General features: G+C 48.0%; 1 protein-coding gene across 1 annotated transcript; it reads left to right on the top strand.

Annotated features, from left to right (window-relative positions):
- Positions 1-3407: 3407 nt before the first annotated feature.
- Positions 3408-10630, top strand: LOC138972033 (uncharacterized). Its single transcript, XM_070344873.1, has 5 exons — positions 3408-3758; positions 3836-4537; positions 4796-5627; positions 9411-9554; positions 10581-10630. Exons 1-5 carry the CDS (start codon positions 3408-3410, stop codon positions 10628-10630), a joined length of 2079 nt encoding a protein of 692 aa, XP_070200974.1.
- The last annotated feature ends 8632 nt before the right edge of the window (positions 10631-19262 follow it).

The following is a 19262-nucleotide window of genomic DNA, read 5'->3' as shown; positions in this document are numbered from 1 at the left end:
GCGTAAGGCGAAAATACAACATTTAGTCAAGTAGCTGTCGAACTCACAGAGTGAAACTGAACGCAATGCAATTTTTCAGCAAGACCGTATCAGTCCACCGCTCATGGCAAAGGCAGTGAAATTGACAAGAAGAGCGGGGTAGTAGTTGCGCTGAGATGGATAGCAAGCTTTTCTGTACCTCTTTTAGTTTTAACTTTCTGAGCGTGATTTTAATCCAAACATATCATATCTATATGTTTTTGGAATCAGGAACCGACAAGGAATAAGATGAAAGTGTTTTTAAATTGATTTGGACAATTTAATTTTGATAATAATTTTTATATCTTTAATTTTCAGAGCTTGTTTTTCATCCAAATACAACATATTTATATGTTTTTGGAATCAGAAAATGATAAAGAATAAGATGAACGTACATTTGGATCGTTTTATAACAAAAATATTTTTTTCACAAATTTCAGATTTTTAATGACCAAAGTCATTAATTAATTTTTAAGCCACCAAGCTGAAATGCAATACCGAAGTCCGGGCTTCGTCGAAAATTGCTTGGCCAAAATTTCAATCAATTTGAAAGAAAAATGAGGGTGTGACAGTGCCGCCCCATCTTTTACAAAAAGCCGGATGTGACGTCATCAAAGGTATTTATCGAAAAAAAGAAAAATTAGTTTCGGGGATATCAATCCCAGGAACTCTCATGTAAAATGTCATAAAGATCAGTCCAGTAGTTTGGTCTGAATCGCTCTACACGCACGCACGCACACACACACACACACACATACACACACCCACACACACACACACACACACACACACACATACACCACGACCCTCGTTTCGATTCCCCCTCGATGTTAAAACATTTAGTCAAAACTTGACTAAATGTAAAAAGGAGATTCACTTGGTGTAATTTCCTTCAAACATTAAATACTACTACCTTCAAATAAAAAGATGACATGCATTATTTACTGCTACACCACCATGTCTGAGTCATGATCTGGGCCAGCGTTCCTCATTCGTTGGTGAGCATTGACGTCCCCAACCACTACCCAGTGTTCCTCATTCGTTGGTGAGCATTGACGTCCCTAACCACAACCCAGTGTTCCTCTATCGTTGGTGAGCATTGACGTCCCCAACCACTACCCAGCGTTCCTCATTCGTTGGTGAGCATTGACGTCCCCAACCACTACCCAGCGTTCCTCATTCGTTGGTGAGCATTGACGTCCCCAACCACTACCCAGCGTTCCTCATTCGTTGGTGAGCATTGACGTCCCCAACCACTACCCAGCGTTCCTCATTCGTTGGTGAGCATCGACGTCCCCAACCACTACCCAGCGTTCCTCATTCGTTGGTGAGCATTGACGTCCCCAACCACTACCCAGCGTTCCTCATTCGTTGGTGAGCATTGATGTCCCCAACCACTACCCAGCGTTCCTCATTCGTTGGTGAGCATTGACGTCCCCAACCACCACCCAGTGTTCCTCATTCGTTGGTGAGCATTGACGTCCCCAACCAATACTCAGCGTTCCTCATTCGTTGGTGAGCATTGACGTCCACAACCACTACCCAGTGTTCCTCATTCGTTGGTGAGCATTGACGTCCCCAAACACTACCCAGCGTTCCTCATTCGTTGGTGAGCATTGACGTCCCCAACCACTACCCAGTGTTCATCATTCGTTGGTGAGCTTTGACGTCCCCAACCACTACCCAGTGTTCCTCATTCGTTGGTGAGCATCGACGTCCCCAACCACTACCCAGCTTTCCTCATTCGTTGGTGAGCATTGACGTCCCCAACCACTACCCAGTGTTCCTCATTCGTTGGTGAGCATTGACGTCCCCAACCACTACCCAGCGTTCCTCATTCGTTGGTGAGCATTGACGTCCCCAACCACTACCCAGTGTTCCTCATTCGTTGGTGAGCATTGACGTCCCCAACCACTACCCAGCGTTCCTCATTCGTTGGTGAGCATTGACGTCCCCAACCACTACCCAGCGTTCCTCATTCGTTGGTGAGCATTGACGTCCCCAACCACTACGTACCCAGCGTTCCTCATTCGTTGGTGATCATTGAGGTCCCCAACCACTACCCAGCGTTCCTCATTCGTTGGTGAGCATTGACGTCCCCAACCACTACCCAGCGTTCCTCATTCGTTGGTGAGCATTGATGTCCCCAAACACTACCCAGCGTTCCTCATTCGTTGGTGAGAATTGACGTCCACAACCACTACCCAGTGTTCCTCATTCGTTGGTGAGCATTGACGTCCCCAAACACTACCCAGCGTTCCTCATTCGTTGGTGAGCATTGACGTCCCCAACCACTACCCAGTGTTCCTCATTCGTTGGTGAGCATTGACGTCCCCAAACACTACCCAGCGTTCCTCATTCGTTGGTGAGCATTGACGTCCCCAACCACTACCCAGCGTTCCTCATTCGTTGGTGAGCATTGACGTCCCCAACCACTACCCAGTGTTCCTCATTCGTTGGTGATCATTGACGTCCCCAACCACTACCCAGTGTTCCTCATTCGTTGGTGAGCATTGACGTCCCCAACCACTACCCAGTGTTCCTCATTCGTTAGTGAGCATTGACGTCCCCAACCAATACTCAGCGTTCCTCATTCGTTGGTGAGCATTGACGTCCCCAACCACTACCCAGTGTTCCTCATTCGTTGGTGAGCATTGACGTCCCCAAACACTACCCAGTGTTCCTCATTCGTTGGTGAGCTTTGACGTCCCCAGCCACTACCCAGTGTTCCTCATTCGTTGGTGAGCATCGACGTCCCCAACCACTACCCAGCTTTCCTCATTCGTTGGTGAGCATTGACGTCCCCAACCACTACCCAGTGTTCCTCATTCGTTGGTGAGCATTGACGTCCCCAACCACTACCCAGCGTTCCTCATTCGTTGGTGAGCATTGACGTCCCCAACCACTACCCAGTGTACCGAGTTGGAGGACAACTGGGTGAGCCAATCGGTACACCCTTGTGAGTTGCAGCCTTTCGGGTAGTAGACGTTTACCAACCTGGGTTTATTTCCCTGTTTGGAAATGTGCATTGTACTCATGAAACCCATGCCTCCCATGTCTGGTACGAGAAGATCTATGCATTTGTAATTCAAGTCAGAACGGATGTATGTCGCCACGTGAACTCTTCCACTGTTTGACAGCGCGACCTCGGAAGGCTGGTAGCGTCACAATTGTCATATATGGGGTTGGAAAAACTGCTCATAATTTAAATAGCACTCCGGTCCTGTTGTTCTCTTTGTCCATACACTCTGTTGACCGTTATTTCTGGTGACGCAGCAGTAAATAGTGCATGCCATCTTTTTATTTGAAGGTAGTATTTTCATGTGTGAATTGTCCGGGCGAGTCTAGTTCCGGCTATGGCCTACACAGGAGACAGTATAAGAGTGAGAATGGCCGACGCATCTCACGCTTGCGACTTGAACACAGCCGTGATCAAGGTCGTAACACCGTTGTTCACGGGGACCATTGTGGCCGTCGTCATGGACGATCCTCCATGCGACTTGCTCATTGGGAACCGTGTTCAGTTTGTGGATGGCGTCATCAGGGAGGTTCCCGTTTATCGGTCTCCCGTCGTCATTTCAGTGCTCACGCGGGCACAGGTGGAGCGAGAAAACAAACCTCTCAAACCCCTACCTGCCGCACGAGCTGCCCTGGGGAACGTGACCCCCGCGCTTCTCGCAAAGGCTCAGGAATCTGACCCGACACTAGCAACTCCTCGGGAGCACGCGAAGTCGGGGAAGGTGAAGCTGAGCGGGAAGCATGGGAAGTCAAAGTTTCTCAGGGAGAAGAAGTTGCTTTACCGTGAGCTTTCAAACAGGTTGTCGTGCCTCGCGAGTTTCGCGAGGGTGTCATGGCAACGGCACACGATTCAATTCTTGGAGGTCATCTTGGCACCAAGAAGATCACGAACCGTGTGTGGCGCCACTTCTATTGGCCAGGCATCTGCACAGATGTCCGACGTTTCTGTGCATCATGCGACAAGTGCCAGAAGGTGGTTGCCAAAGGAAGGGTGAGGAAGGTCCCCTTAGAAAAGATGCCGCTCATCGACGAACCCTTTCGTCGGGTGACAGTTGACATCATCGGGTCCATCTTGCCTGCGTCTGAGGACGGAAACAGATACATCTTGACCATGGTGGACTACGCCACTCGATACCCAGAGGCGATTCCTCTGAAATCGATCGAAGCTACACGAGTAGCTGAAGCACTGGTCACCATGTGGTCCCGGTTGGGAATTCCATCTGAAGTTCTCACCGACAGAGGCACTCAGTTCACGGGAGGAGTGATGGCGGAGGCAGCACGACTGCTATCGCTTGAGCAGCATTTTACCACTCCTTACCATGCTCAGTGCAACGGACTGGTGGAAAGGTTCAATGGTACCTTGAAAACCATGCTGAGGAAGCTAGCTCAGGAGAAACCACGCACGTGGGACAGGTACATCCCAGCACTGCTTTTCGCATACCGCGAGGTTCCTCAGGAGAGCTTGGGTTTTTCCCCATTTGAGTTGTTGTACGGCAGACAGGTACGCGGTCACATGGCTATCCTGCGTCAAGCTTGGACGGACGAAGAAGCTGACGAGGAGGTGCAAACGACAGCGACCTACATCGTGGAACTCAGGAACAGGATTGAAGAGACCTGCAAACTGGCTCAAGAAAACCTGGGAAGAGCAGCACAGCGTTACGCGCGAGGATTCGACCGCAAGGCACGGCCGCGCAGCTTCAAGATTGGAGAACGAGTGTTGCTACTTCTACCTGTCAAACACAACAAGCTACAACTGCAGTGGCAAGGACCTTTTGAGGTGACAGCGAAGGTAGGCCAAAACGACCACAGGATCGTGATGAACGGGAAAGCACGCCTGTACCACGCCAACCTGCTGCGCGCCTACATTGAGAGGACTGCCTACGGGGAAAAGGACAAAGAGACAGAGACGGTTGCTGTCGTAATGGACGAGACAACGGATGAACAGGGAGGAGGTCGTGTACCAGTTTGTCCGCTGGAGACCGGTGAAGACTACACCGACGTGCACATCTCACCTGATCTTGGGGACGACCAGAAAGCGGACCTGCAAGGACTCCTGAAGGATGCAGCACGCGTCCTTACAGATATACCACTGCAGACGCATCTGGAGCAATTTACTTTCGACTTGCTGGAGAAGCAGCCAGTGAGGACGAAGCAGTATCCCATGCCTCATGAACAGAAGGAGGTGGTCAGGAAGGAAATCGCCGACATGACGAAGTTAGGCGCCATCGAACCAGCGAACTCTCCCTACAGTTCACCGATCGTACTTGTGAAGAAGAAGGATGGACGCGTCAGGTTCTGTGTCGACTACCGGAAGCTGAACAAGATTACGGCGTTTGATGCGGAACCCATGCCTGATGTGGACTACCTCTTCAGTCACTTGGCCAAGGCCAAGTATTTTTCCAAACTAGACCTCCCCAAGGGATACTGGCAAATTCCTGTTGCCGAGGAAGATCGCCCGAAGACTGCATTCACCACTCCATTCGGCCAGTTCCAGTGGACAGTCATGCCTTTTGGACTACAGAATGCAGGAGCCGTCTTCACTCGCATGATGAGGAAACTTTTGGAACCATTGAAGCGCGAGGACATCAGCAGTTTCATCGACGATGTGCTGATCGCGACTGAGACATGGACTGAACATCTCGACGCCCTGCGCGACGTGTTCGGAAGGTTGAAGGACGGAAATCTTGGAGCTAAACCGTCAAAGTGCTACTTGGGATTTCGGGAATTGTCTTTCCTGGGTCATGTTGTCGGCGAGGGATTGCTCGTTCCAGAGGATGACAAGATCCAGAAGATTCGGGAGGCGGAGCCACCGCGCACGAAGAAAGAAGTCAGGTCTTTCCTGGGCCTTGCCAGCTTCTACAGACGCTTCATCCCGCATTTCGCCGAAATCGCACTTCCATTGACCAACCTTACCAAGAAACTACAACCGACGGTTGTAGTGTGGACTGAGGAATGCAGCTCCGCATTCAACACACTAAAGCGGCGACTCACCAGTCAGCCTATACTCCGGCTACCAGACCTGAAGAAGGACTTCGTGCTGAGGACAGACGCTTCAGGGAAGGGACTTGGGGCAGTGTTGCTTCAGGAGACAGAGGGGTTTTTGCACCCTGTTTGCTTCGCCAGCCGTAAGCTGACCTCGGCCGAGGCAGCATATGCAACGGTTGAGCGCGAGTGTCTCGCCATCGCCAGAAGTTCGAGGCGTACCTTTACGGACGACCTTTCTGTCTGGAGATGGACCATCAACCTCTGCAATATCTTCAGGTTGCAAGGTTGGCAAACGCCAGACTTATGCGCTGGGCGTTGATTCTCCAACCGTACCAATTCACGGTACGCGTCATTCCGGGCGCCAACAATGTTGGAGCTGATTTTCTCTCTCAGGCTGTAGAGGAGAACATGACTAAGAGCGAAACCGAGGTTTCGTCTTGAAGAGGGGAGGTGTGACACGATTTAGTGACATGGTTCGAGAAAGAGTCACTATGTCGGGTGCCTTTCTCAAATTGCGACAGAAAGCGCCTGTTTTCTGTCAACGGCTGGGGGTTTAGCTGACAGGGCAAAGGCGAACACGGATATTTCGTGTTGTACGGATTTCACGGGGATGATTTCTGCTGTCGAGGCAGAACTGGATATAGCTGAACTTGATATGTGACATGGTTAGTCACGTGATTCTGTCAAGGTTGTCTGTGTGAGACAAGTATCGACACACTCAAAAACTCAGCGCTGGGGAGAACGGTCGGTGTCATATTTTCCTGCGAGTTTGATGGACTTGAACGCTTTGACTTCTACATTGATTTTCAACGCGCCGTTCTGCATGTACAGGAGGGCTCCAGGAAACTTCAGTTTGAGACCACTTTCTCTCTGCTTACATGCGGTCTGACAGGACGGGTCGTCATTTTCACCGTATAAGGATTCAGCAAGAGGGTGGATGGCAGTATTTCTGTTGACGAACAGGAGCCATTCAAAAGAGGAAGCGGTTTTCGCTTGAATGAGAGTGCTACCTACATAGGCTTTTGAGGTAATAAATCATTATTTAACGCTGTTGACGAGTCTGTGTTTGTGGAATGAAATACTCTCTGTTGTTCTTTCCAGGTTAGCGCATAATTTGCTCTTTGTGACGCTAAAATAATAATCTGTATATGGTTTTTGCAGATATGGAGAGAAGGAAGGAAATGGCTGATTTGTTGTTGTAAAAGTTCGTTTGTGCAGGCCCACGTGCTCGATGAAATATGTAAAGATGACATGTTTAAAGGTGGAGGTTGAGGGGTAGCTTGACATGTTTAGTGCACCGAGGCTTTTTGTTGCAGCCTTTCTTCTTCTTCTACAACGGAACGTTGCAGCCTTTCTACTTTCGACTTTCTACGGTCTACTGTTGCTGGCTGTTTTTGCTGCCTATCTGCGGGACGCTGTTATCTGCGGACGCTGTAACCGGATCGTCCTTTGTAACCAGCTAACCGGCTAACCAGCGACTGGGTGAGGCACCTGATGTCTCCACTTTTCCCTGCTTCGTAGCCACGCCAGCCGGCACTACATTCTACGGAGCAGTTGTGGAGACTATGAACTAATTACGGGCCGTCCACTCAGTGGCAAAAGCTAAGTTGCACCATATCTTTTGCACCCTGTTTACCACCAAGTCATCTATTATATTTTTTGAAACGTGACAGCGAGTGTCAGCATCAGTGTTGGTAGTTGGCCCCTCAGCGAGTGTCAGCATCAACGTTGGTAGTTGGCCCCTCAGCGAGTGTCAGCCTTAGTGTTGGTAGTCGACCCCTCAGCGAGTGTCAGCATCAGTGTTGGTAGTTGGCCCCTCAGCGAGTGTCAGCCTCAGTGTTGGTAGTCGACCCTTCAGCGAGTGTCACCATCAGTGTTGGTAGTTGGCCCCTCAGCGAGTGTCAGCATCAGTGTTGGTAGTTGGCCCCTCAGCGAGTGTCAGCCTCAGTGTTGGTAGTTGACCCCTCAGCGAGTATCACCATCAGTGTTGGTAGTTGACCCCTCAGCGAGTATCACTATCAGTGTTGGTAGTTGACCCCTCAGCGAGTATCACTATCAGTGTTGGTAGTTGACCCCTCAGCGAGTATCACTATCAGTGTTGGTAGTTGACCCCTCAACGAGTGTCAGCATCAGTGTGTGGGTAGAGGTCCTTGAAAAAGGAACAGCAACATAAGAGCAGAAGGTTTCTTGTATTAAATGTTTGCAACAGAGCAGTTTCACCACATAATGATCTTACAAGAAAAAGAGAAGACAGTGAGTAATTCTAAAACTTGCTCTTATTCATACTAGACTTAGCAAACCATTTTATCTGTACAAATTGTGTACTTTAAAAAAAATCACTCCCGAATCATTTTGTTCAAACTTTCTACGCCATTAATGGCACTTCACTTGGAAATGTGGCACACTCTTCCGCTGCTCAAAAAAGGATGCCCCAAAAATTGACCCGAAAAAACACAAGGTACCATTTAAAAATGAACTCAAGTTCAGGATAGACACAATAATAATAATAATAATAATAATGAAAATAGACCATGTATATAGCGCTTCTTCACAGCTCGAAGCGCTTTGGCAACGTTTACATACGTGGAGAAGAACATCAATTATCTGTCCAGAACAGGGTGTCTTCTTTGGTTAACTTTTGTACTTTGTGTTCTGCCATTACTGCTGATGCTGATGAAACCAACTGAATTACAAATTAGCACAATTTCTTGAAATCCCCTAGAGCATACATGTATGTTCTATTTTCCTCACAATCTATCCCCCCCCCTCCCCCCAACAAAAAATACACCCCCCCCCCACGTTAACAGCGTAAATACATGTTTTTAGTACTAGTAAATTACTAGTTATTGTCACTTAAGAATCAGGTTTGTTGATATCAAGGAGTAGTAAAATTTAAAATCAATGATAAAAGTTTAAAAAAGAAGTCAAACACTGAAACACCATTCTTCTTACTCACTGTCCAGTTTTTGTGTGTGTGTGTAAGAACAATATGTTTTGACACATCTCTTTCAATGTGTAAGCATACTACTACTATTTGATCCAAGAACGCCTCTTCTTTTGTTTTCCAAATATTCTACAGAATTGTCAATGACTGAATGAGTATCTTATTACAAGCATAACATATTTACCTGAAATGATATCCAGTCTTTTCTTGCACACCACGTTCACTAAGAGTAAGACTTATGCTTTCATTGGCATTCCTCATTGTCTCTGCCCTTGCTTTGGTAACTGTATGTTAGTGTCCACGGGTAGAAGATGACACTGGAGGAGAGCATGGTGGTGCCAGACGATGCAGACGGTGATGAAGTTTATTCTCTGGTGATACAAGAAAGAAAATTATGAGTGCTTGCTGAATGCTGTTTGCTTGTATGCATTTACAATACTACCAGGTGAATACGCTGCACAGATCTGCAGTGCAGATGATACTAAGGCTAGGATTCCATTCTTACGGCTGCGGTGCGGCTCCGGCGACGGCAGCGGCGACGGCAATTTGAAAAACATTGATGAAAGAAGGGATGACCCCATTCACACGGGTGCGGTACGGCGACGGCGACGGCGACGGCCCGGCGTGCGTGCGTTTTTTCAAGAAAGCTCCATGTGGCTTTCTGGACTGCCGTCGCCGGACGCCGTCTGGTATTTTGTGGGCGTGTCTCTTTTCCCGCGTTTTTCTCAGAGCCTTTCCGAGCACAAAGAGACGAAAATACTGCTGAAACCTTTCGCCATCGAGTTGCAGTTCTTGAACAAGATGGTGATGGGTTCCATACTGCCGTCTTTTCTCCAAAATGGCATGCACCCACCAGCGATGTCGTCTCTTTTGGCGTTTTTTCATTTGGCGGTACGCTAATAATATTAACATAAATTGTTCTTCATTATAAATGACAGTTTGCATGAGACGAGACCAATGTGGAGCCATGGCGGCATTGGCGGGAAGAGAACATATCCGGACGACGTCGCCGTTATATACGGTTCACGACGATGCGTTTTTCTCGCCAGAGCCGGATGCCGTTGCCGTCGCCGGAGCCGGAGCCGCACCGCAGCCGTAAGAATGGAATCCTAGCTTAAGACAACACTGTCAGCACAGCTACCAAGTCAAACTTACAACGAGCACAGTCAGTATATATGGTGCTGATTAACAATAACAACCCATTTAAGTTTCAAACATGGCTTTTCTGCTCTAATGTTTCTCTCTCATGCAAGCTGTTTTATAACCTTGACATTTTCTGCAACAACATTCCCAAACACAATCTGAAAAGTAGCATGCCTTGAAAGGAACATTTGATCAATTATGCTTTAGATCTATTCCAAACCTTACCTTTTTTCATCATGACAGGAAACAATGCTGACGTGTTTAGTTCACGTGTTGAGTTAACCTGCTTGGAGCACTGCTGTAGATATAGGGTGTGACTGTGAGTATTCAGGGTGTCAATGTCACCGTATATGAACAAGCCCAGAGGTGCTTGGATTGCAGGACACACGCAGCTCTCATTTAAAATCATGGTACTGTGAAAAATGGATTTGTACATAATTTAGTATAAAAAGTGTTTAACACATGTGTACAGATTGGCGTGCCATACTTGTGGTTCACATGAGTGCAGAAATCACCTGTTGAGATGAGGTGACCTATTTTTGTAAAGTATATCTCCATTGGCTGCTCTTGACCAATGAGAGAGAAGATTGTTAACAGGAGGAAGCCATTTTGGATTGTGAAAAACAGAACATTACAGACATTTGGGGAGAGCAGACGTGTCTCTGGGTGTCTCCACGTTTAGTTGTAATGTTGCTCACCAAACATTGAGGTCGAATGCTGTACGACTCGTGTTGTGGAAGAATCATGTGTGATTCTATGCTGTGAATATACAGGTATTTATTGAATTGTATTTTGCTCAGTAATATTGACTTGTGAAATGACTGTGAGAGTCATGTTGTAAATTGGGTTGGAAAGCGTGAGCTGTTGTCAGCCATTGTTGAAAAGAGAATGTTTGTATGTTCTTTTGTAATGAAGTCATTTGTGAATGAGCTGTTGTACATACTGTAACAGCATAAGCTAGTTGACGGATAAATGAATAGTATTGAGAAAGAATGGCAGTATTATTTTGTGGAAAAGTTTATCTAAGAATTGAGACTTATGGTAGCATAAACTTTTTACGCAGCACCCCGGTCGGAGTGACGAATGCACCACTCGGCGGCGGGAGAGAAAGAAGAGACGGGCATTCCCTCCTTGGCGCCACGGATCCGTGGATTGTGGGCGCAAGGTTGTATCAGCGCAGGAGTTCTGGAAACCGGTGGAACCCCACCCCATATTCACCACGAGCTGTATTCTGTCGTGGGTGATTTGGATCCAGAGTATGTACCCGCTGAATAGTGAGTAGTCATTGTATGTGTGAATTACCACTGAAGAAACATAATCGTCAGAAGGATTGTGTGAGACGAGGACGTCGTCAACTGAGAATTACGTGACATGTGAAATGTGCGTAAAGTGAAACTGTGTTAAACAGGAAACATAATCGTCAGAAGGATTGTGTGAGACGAGGACTTCGTCAATCGTGAGACAGTTAGTCTCCTACGCGTTTTCAAGATATTCTTCTTCTACGTGAATGCAAGTGATTTGTAGACTGCATGAGAGATAACATATTTGTATTTTTGTATTGATGTTACAATATAGGTACGAGGGCAAAGGGCAGTAATTGTGTTTCAGTCTTTGTACCTATACTCAGAGGCAAAAGAAACGCAAATGCTGCAGTGAAGATGGGTTACACATGAATTCTAATGTCGAATTAATTATTTCGGGTTAACAATAACAAGGAAACGAATTGACCGATACAAAAACCACACGGAAAAGTGTATTGGGATGAGAGCATGACGTGCCATGTTCCACTGAACACTGTTTGAAGACTGTTGAAAGTCAATAGTGTGTTGCTCCTCCCTTGGCGTTGATGACTGTGGCGCACCTCCGGTACATGGAGAGGACGAGGTGATTAATTTGCTGCAGAGGGACCTGAGCCCACAACTGGGTCACGGCAGCACGCAGTTCTGCTGCTGTGCGGGGTCTCCGGGCAAGGGCATTAATCCTTCTTTGCATGATGTCCCAAAAGTGTTCGATTGGGATGAGATCCGGAGATCGAGCAGGATGAGGCAGAAGGTTCACGCTGTTGTGACGCAGGAAGTCCTGGGTAGCACATGCAGTATGGGGACGGGCATTCTCTTGCTGGAACAGGCAGTTCCGGTGCCTTTGGACAAATGGAACCACATAGGGACGCAGGACTTGATTGATGTAGCGGTCTGCATTGACACCATTCCTACGACCTTGGCCGACGTTCTGAAAGACGACAGGCCCCACTCGCTGGTTGACACCAATGGCGCCCCATTTCATGACGCTGGCACCTCCCCATCGATCATGTTGCAGGATGTTATTGTTCGCAAACCGCTGTCCAGGTCTTCGCCAGATCCGGACACGCCCATCGCCAGGTTCCAGGCAAAAGCGCTTCTCGTCCGAAACAAGAACCCTCCGCCAGTCCGGATGGCGCCAGTGGGCATGCTGCTGGGTCCAGGGCAGACGATCCAGGCGATGCTGAGCTGTCAAGACAGGACGTCGAGGAGGACGCCGATTTACCAGGTTCTGCCCACCAAGGCGTCGGCGTACAGTTCTGGCACTGACGGGTTGTCTATGCACCCCGAATGTGTTACGGGCTGTGTTGGCGGCAGTTTCGAATGCATCTCGCTGGTGTTGATGGACAAGATGGCGATCTTGTCGGGCTGTTGTTACCCGGGGTCTGCCACGTCCTGGTAAGTCGCAGGTACTGTTAGTGGCATGAAAACGTTGCTGCAGGCGATAAACCGTGGTGACATTTACTCCAAATGTCCTAGCAACTTGTTGAACTGATTGTCTGGCATCAAGTCTCCCGATCGCCTGTTGGCGCTGATCTGGTGATAGTCTCGGCATCGCGCCTGTGTCGCAGAAATGAATGTTGTAACAGTTTTGTGAGTACGGTACAGCTTGCCTGAACACTCTGAACACGAAAAGCTGCTTTTCCACATTTTGCATGTGCTGAAAGTTGTCCCCATGATGGTTTGGGATCTCCGTGAACAAGACCTCGCGTGTGACCCAGATAACGGCAAACACGGTTCTGACAAGATGAGACCCCTAAAACAACACGTGCAGAACATGCTAGTATCATGATTTTCTTTTTATTTCAAGTCTATAAAGGTTTAATTAACGCATCCTTTATTTGCGTTTCTTTTGCCTCCGAGTTTAGTTTGAGTGCTGTGTGTGTGTGAGTAAAAGTTAGTTAGTAAACAGAGCAGAGCACGCATATTTTCTGATATAGTAACAAATACACACAGACACTCACACGAAAAACCATCCGTAACAGGTACCCTTTTCACACCCTGGCCATAGAACAACACGACACACGGTCCAAAGTTGTTCGTCACCAACTACTTCAATGCCTGTAGAAGCCGTCACGGCGTGGCATCCTTCCGTGTTGATATTATACTCGTGCTGTTTTGTTTCGTTGACTGACTGATAGACTATTGTTCGAAAATGTGTGTAAACAGCACCACAAACACGCCGAAAAAGTGCACTACAAGCTAGATCTGGAATTGCTCACGAGTACGTGTGGTTAGCCGCTTCCTGTCGGGTTCACACTCGTCGTGCAAGGCAGAATATACATTCGGTGAATGCAGCGAAGACTCGTTTCCTTGATGATGTAGAATATGTCGCCGTGCATGGCCTGAAAGACATCAATCACGCAGAAAACGGTGCAATCATAGTCTTCGCGGGTGCTTGTAAGTGCTAAACTGCATACCGTCCACAATCTTGTCAACATATTTCAAACAGGAGTCCATGCTTTGACAAATGAAAGCGTGCGGCACTCTCCTTATCGTCTTGGGCATTCCGCGGATCCGTGCGGTGACGAAAATGTGTTGATGGCGCATGTTATATCGCAAAATGATGCACGAGTCGAGTCGACTCACAGTCTCATTTACGGCTGCCATTTTTAGGATTAAAATTATCTCCCTTGCAAGTAGGGGGCGCTTGTCTGCTCTTACCTAACTTAGGGCTGGGGGGAGCTGCCCTACGCTAATGAGCGACATAGGAGCGTATTTGGCCCAAAGAGCGACTCGTGAAACGCACCTATCTTAACTTTGCTCTTAACCCCATCTTGTCCCCTTAAAGGAAAAGTCCAAGGTTTTTAAATATGCCCAAAAACTTGAAAATCGAATGCCAAATGTTACAAACATCTCTGGAAAAATATTTTAAAAATTGAAAAAAAATTGTTGTTGTTGTAGTTGAAGATTTAGTGTTGCGGGGCTAACCAAGACAAGTCGCCTGGGGTCAAGTAGTGGTCACGTGGTTTTCGGTGCACTGTGACGTCGGTGCACTGTGACGTCACAAGTTATTGTGTTGATTCTACCACTAGTACCAGCTTGATTTTCACACAGAAAAGTCACCACTGTATGCCCGAAAAGAATGCCTCGGTGGAGAGCAGCCGCAAACTGCAACAACTCGTCAATGTCCCCAGGCATTTCATAGCACACTTTCCCTCATAAAACTCTGAGTCTCTTGTGGAAATGGAAGAGATGTGTGCAGCACAAGCGTGCAGATTTCAAAGTGTCGGGCACTTTCTGGACACAGATTTCGCCATTTTTCTGCTTTGCAGGACTGAAAAAGTCGCCGAACTTGCTTGCTGGCCGCCGCGCTGCTACTAATGACTTCGGTACTCGCTCTCTCTCGGACTCCCCCTTATCGGTTACCATTGTTTCATTCCAGATGGCTCTCCTTCACTCATCACCTACCCCCTGCCCTCCAACCCTCTTCCATTCCCCGCATTCGTTCCTACGGGACTTTGCTATCACTTCCTCCTGCATTACCTCTACACACCCCCCCTTTTTCCCTGCATATCTGTCTCGTTTAAATAGAGTTTATGGTCGCTAACCGCTCCCTCTAAACTCACACTTCAACTACTCACTAATGCTCCCCCCCCCTCCCCAGCTGCAATTGTCGAACACCAGGCAACTGTCACTGACTAACACACACACACACACACACACACATCGTCACACGCGCAGACACATACACTGACATACACACACACACACACACGCGCGCGCACACATTTTACACTCACGCTTCCGTACCAAAATACGTATAGCCAAGAGGTTCATTGGTTTGGGCCAAGTAACGAGGGCAGTTTACTTCAGAGAAAAATACCATCTGACAATGACCATGAAAGATAACATTGTTCAGAGATAAATCCCAAATAGGAAGTTACACTCGTTATTCCGCCCAATTCAAGAAAATAGTATTATTAGTTAGGAGTGTTATGTTGTACTAGTTGAAGGGGTTTTGCGGACTATATGCAATCTATACGAGTCAATCACCTTGGGCGGCAGCTGATCTAAGTAACCTAAGTAAGCAGTGCTTTTCCAGTCCCCCATCACCTTAACTATTTCACCCGGCACGCCACAACTCAACGCCCACGCGGCGCCGCCCCGCCGGAAACTGTGACTAGAGAAATTCCCTCCAGCAACAGCAGCAGTTACACGCAGTCTCTTATTGAAATCAGATCCTTTGATCGGAAAAACCTGCGCCTTGGGGCCCATCGGTCCCAACACATGAAACATCTCAGTCACTGCGGACACTGGACATAAAGGATGTGAAGGCATTGCAGGAAGCTTTATTTCCACGGAGCGTTCTTTACGCTGAATTGTCTTACTCCATTGAAAAGTTATTGACACACTGTCCGTCCCCAAAATCACCACGCGATCTCGTGTAAGCTGCTTATCGGGATCAAAATTCCCGTTGTCCTGGAACAAGTTTGATTTTCGGAGAACTCCGAAGAAAAGCACCAAACACGCCGCCCAAAACACAATGTCTTCTTTACAAAGAAAATTCAGCTGGCGCTTGATAATATGTAGTAGTTCAGGAGTGATTGGGGTTTTCTTGTTTACAGCACACCCTTTAGATTTCTCAATGCCTTTAAGAGTGGTCTGTACATACCACGAGTCTTTAAAGGGGTGCGGCAAACCACTTTCCAGATGAAGGATGCGAATAATGTTTATGTACTGTTTAATGGACGACGGTTTTAAGCGTCTGGCTAAGTACGCTGCGTATTGCGCAACAGTCTGCTCGTTCACAGGCACTGGCATTATGTCCATCTCCGCACAGAAGCGTAAATACGAGGTGAGGTGAGTGCGATATGTCTTCTTGGTGTTATCAGAGAAGGCGCTTGCCCTGTAATCCAATACCTCTGCTGTCAGCTGAGCGCCCAAGCGGGATTCCTGACCTGGAAAGAAGGAACACAAGGGCTTGGTCAGACATATGGTCACACAGGTTCACGTTGGGGGGTCTCCCCCGGTGCCAGAAAGTCAACAGCCGCACTAATTCTTCGCGCCGCCTGGGCTCGTGAAGACGTGAAATAGTGTCAGCCATAATGTTTACACAACCGGCCACATGCACCGCCGCAATGCTACAGTTTACTTTAGCACATTCCCATGCCATTTTCCGAAGTAAGCTGTTGACATACTGATTAGTAGATCTGCCCTTATTGATAATCGCTTTTGTCACAGTACTATCAGTATGCACAATCACTTCTTGTCCGCACCACATCGGTGCCCATCGTGTCACAGCTTGTAACACAGCACATACTTCTTTAAAGTTTATGTGTAAATCATTCGCTGCCGGCATGTCTTTTTCAAAGTAGGTGTACTGCCAGTCGCCTTGCCAAAAGGCACCTGCTGCAATATTACAAGCGTCCACATGGACATGCTGTTTTGCATTGTGGAAATAATACACTGTTCCATTAAATACATGCATAAAAGAAAGCCACCATTGCACATCTTTCTGGAATTCGCTAGAAAGCTTTGCTTTGTGCCGCTGCTGCTGTAGGGGTTTGATTGTGTCCAGTATCCGCCGCAGAAAGAATTTTCCTCCTCTGACAGCTTGACAGGCCCAATTAAGAGAACCCGCGATGCTTTGAAGCTGAGTTTTTGTCGCGCGCTTCTTTCCTTGAAATTGCAGTAGTCGCCGCCGCAGTTGCTGCAGTTTGTCACTTCCAAGTGACAGAGTGTTGTTCCGCGTGTCGATGTCGACTCCAAGAAATGTGATACGTTGGGTGGGCCCCACCACCTTCTTCCAGCTAATGTTGAAGCCTAGTTCCCTCAATAATCTAATTAAAGAGAATAACATGTCGTTGCACTCCTCTTTTGTTGCTGCTACTAAAAGAAAATCATCTATATATGCTAACACACCAGGCATGCCTCTCCTGGCCATGCACCTGCGAATCGCCTGTGAAAGTCTATGGAAATGTGACGGTCCAACATTGCTACCAAATGGAAGTCGACTGTCAAACAAATAAGTCGGTGTCTTTTTTCCTTTGAAATGCCACTTGAGTCCCGTTACACAATAATCATCCGGACTGATGCACACTGAGCGATATGCGGACTGCAAGTCGACTTTAGCACACCAATAATCTGTCTTCGCTAAGGCGCACGCATCAGAGACTGTTTGAAACTTCACCGACTCAGGGACGGAGTAATCGTTCATTGCCCTACCTGTTGGTTTGCTGGCGTCATGAATTAGCCTAACGCTACCATCTTCTTTGGGGATCGCGGCGAGTGCGCTTACCACCGTTGGCTTCTTACTTGCCATTATATAATTTCCTTTCGCTATTTGATCTAACAGTTCTTGTTCTACCACGTCACGATGATCGTACGCTGATTTATGATTGCTTTGTTCTGCCGCTAACACACATGTTTTATGTTTTTCTGTTACACGAAAACCGTGCTGTATACCGTCTAACAAAAATTCTCTGTCACAATCGCCCTCTAGCACTGAGTGCCACATTTGAGATTTTGCACTAATAGATGCATGATTTCCTAAAAACGCACAGTTATGAGGATCTAATTGAGGGAACGGGCTGGAATAGGTGGGGCCTACCGTTGTGTTGTCAGTTCGCTGCGCTGTATCCTAGGCATTGGTGTTTGCTGTCGCCTGGTGGTCTTTGCCGGGGTGCTCCTTTCCACACGTGTCACACACGTGTTCGAACCTGCAGCGGGACCCGTAGAGGCATGTGCCTTTGTTTGTGTACTGCAGGCACACCTCCTTCCCACTGGGTCCCACAGGTCGTCGAATACCGCCGCTTCCCGTCGTGGCCTTGCCGCTTTTGTTGCCAGGAACTTGTTGGGCACGCTCACGGAGAATCACTGTGGACAGGTGGGGGTTGGGGGTTCCCCAAGCAAACCCGCTGGTAGACTGGCGCTTCCTGTACTCATCATCATAAAGGAGCACCGACTGCCAGGAGAATCTTGCGCCGAGCTCGCCCACCATCTCTGTATAACCGAGGTAAGCTTCGTGGTCGAAGTCCACGGTGTTCATGAGTTTTGCCATTATTTTAGCATTTGCCACGATCCAGTGGCAGGGGGATACTTTCTCCAACTTTGGTTTGTTGGCCAGCTTGAGCGTGACACCTCCCCCGAGCGTCACCTCTTCCTCCACCGCCATAGAAGCCGGTACGAAGTCAACAATTCGTAAATAAGTCTCACCTGGTGAAGCAGACTGTATGGCCATGTTGCCAAGAAGACCCTGGAGCGGTGCCACTTGGTCGGCAGCACGCAACGGCCCTCCCCCGTACTTCTGTTGCAGGTCTGCCACTGCCGCTTTTAATTCCACTATGTGGCCTCGTTTTAACTTAAGGCTTTCCAGGTCCTTTTCTCCTGCATATTTCAAGGCACTGAGGCTTGTGAACTCCTCTTTTTCCAGAACCTCAATTACAGGTTGGGGCAGATTTTTTGCCCAAGAAGTAAAATTGAACTCCATGGTTTGCAGGACTGAAAAAGTCGCCGAACTTGCTTGCTGGCCGCCGCGCTGCTACTAATGACTTCGGTACTCGCTCTCTCTCGGACTCCCCCTTATCGGTTACCATTGTTTCATTCCAGATGGCTCTCCTTCACTCATCACCTACCCCCTGCCCTCCAACCCTCTTCCATTCCCCGCATTCGTTCCCACGGGACTTGCTATCACTTCCCCCTGCATTACCTCTACACCCCCCCCCCCTTTCCCGCATATCTGTCTCGTTTAAATAGAGTTTATTGTCGCTAACCGCTCCCTCTAAACTCACACTTGTAGTTGAAGATTTAGTGTTGCGGGGCTAACCAAGACAAGTCGCCTGGGGTCAAGTAGTGGTCACGTGGTTTTCGGTGCACTGTGACGTCGGTGCACTGTGACGTCACAAGTTATTGTG

The sequence above is a fragment of the Littorina saxatilis genome, linkage group LG7 (genome assembly GCF_037325665.1).
Source record: "Littorina saxatilis isolate snail1 linkage group LG7, US_GU_Lsax_2.0, whole genome shotgun sequence".
Taxonomy (NCBI): Eukaryota; Metazoa; Mollusca; class Gastropoda; order Littorinimorpha; family Littorinidae; genus Littorina; species Littorina saxatilis.
Note: the sequence above shows the minus strand (reverse complement) of the source record. Positions and strands in the feature narration are given on the sequence as shown.

What these genes read in the sequence shown, in the direction of transcription:
- LOC138972033 (XM_070344873.1), top strand. Translation starts at nt 3,408, where the DNA reads ATGGCCGACGCATCTCACGCTTGCGACTTGAACACAGCCGTGATCAAG. An exon ending in AGTTGTTGTACGGCAGACAG is followed by an intron (nt 4,538 to 4,795) that starts GTACGCGGTCAC and finishes CTACAACTGCAG; the next exon opens with TGGCAAGGACCTTTTGAGGT. An exon ending in GGATGACCCCATTCACACGG is followed by an intron (nt 9,555 to 10,580) that starts GTGCGGTACGGC and finishes ACATGTGTACAG; the next exon opens with ATTGGCGTGCCATACTTGTG.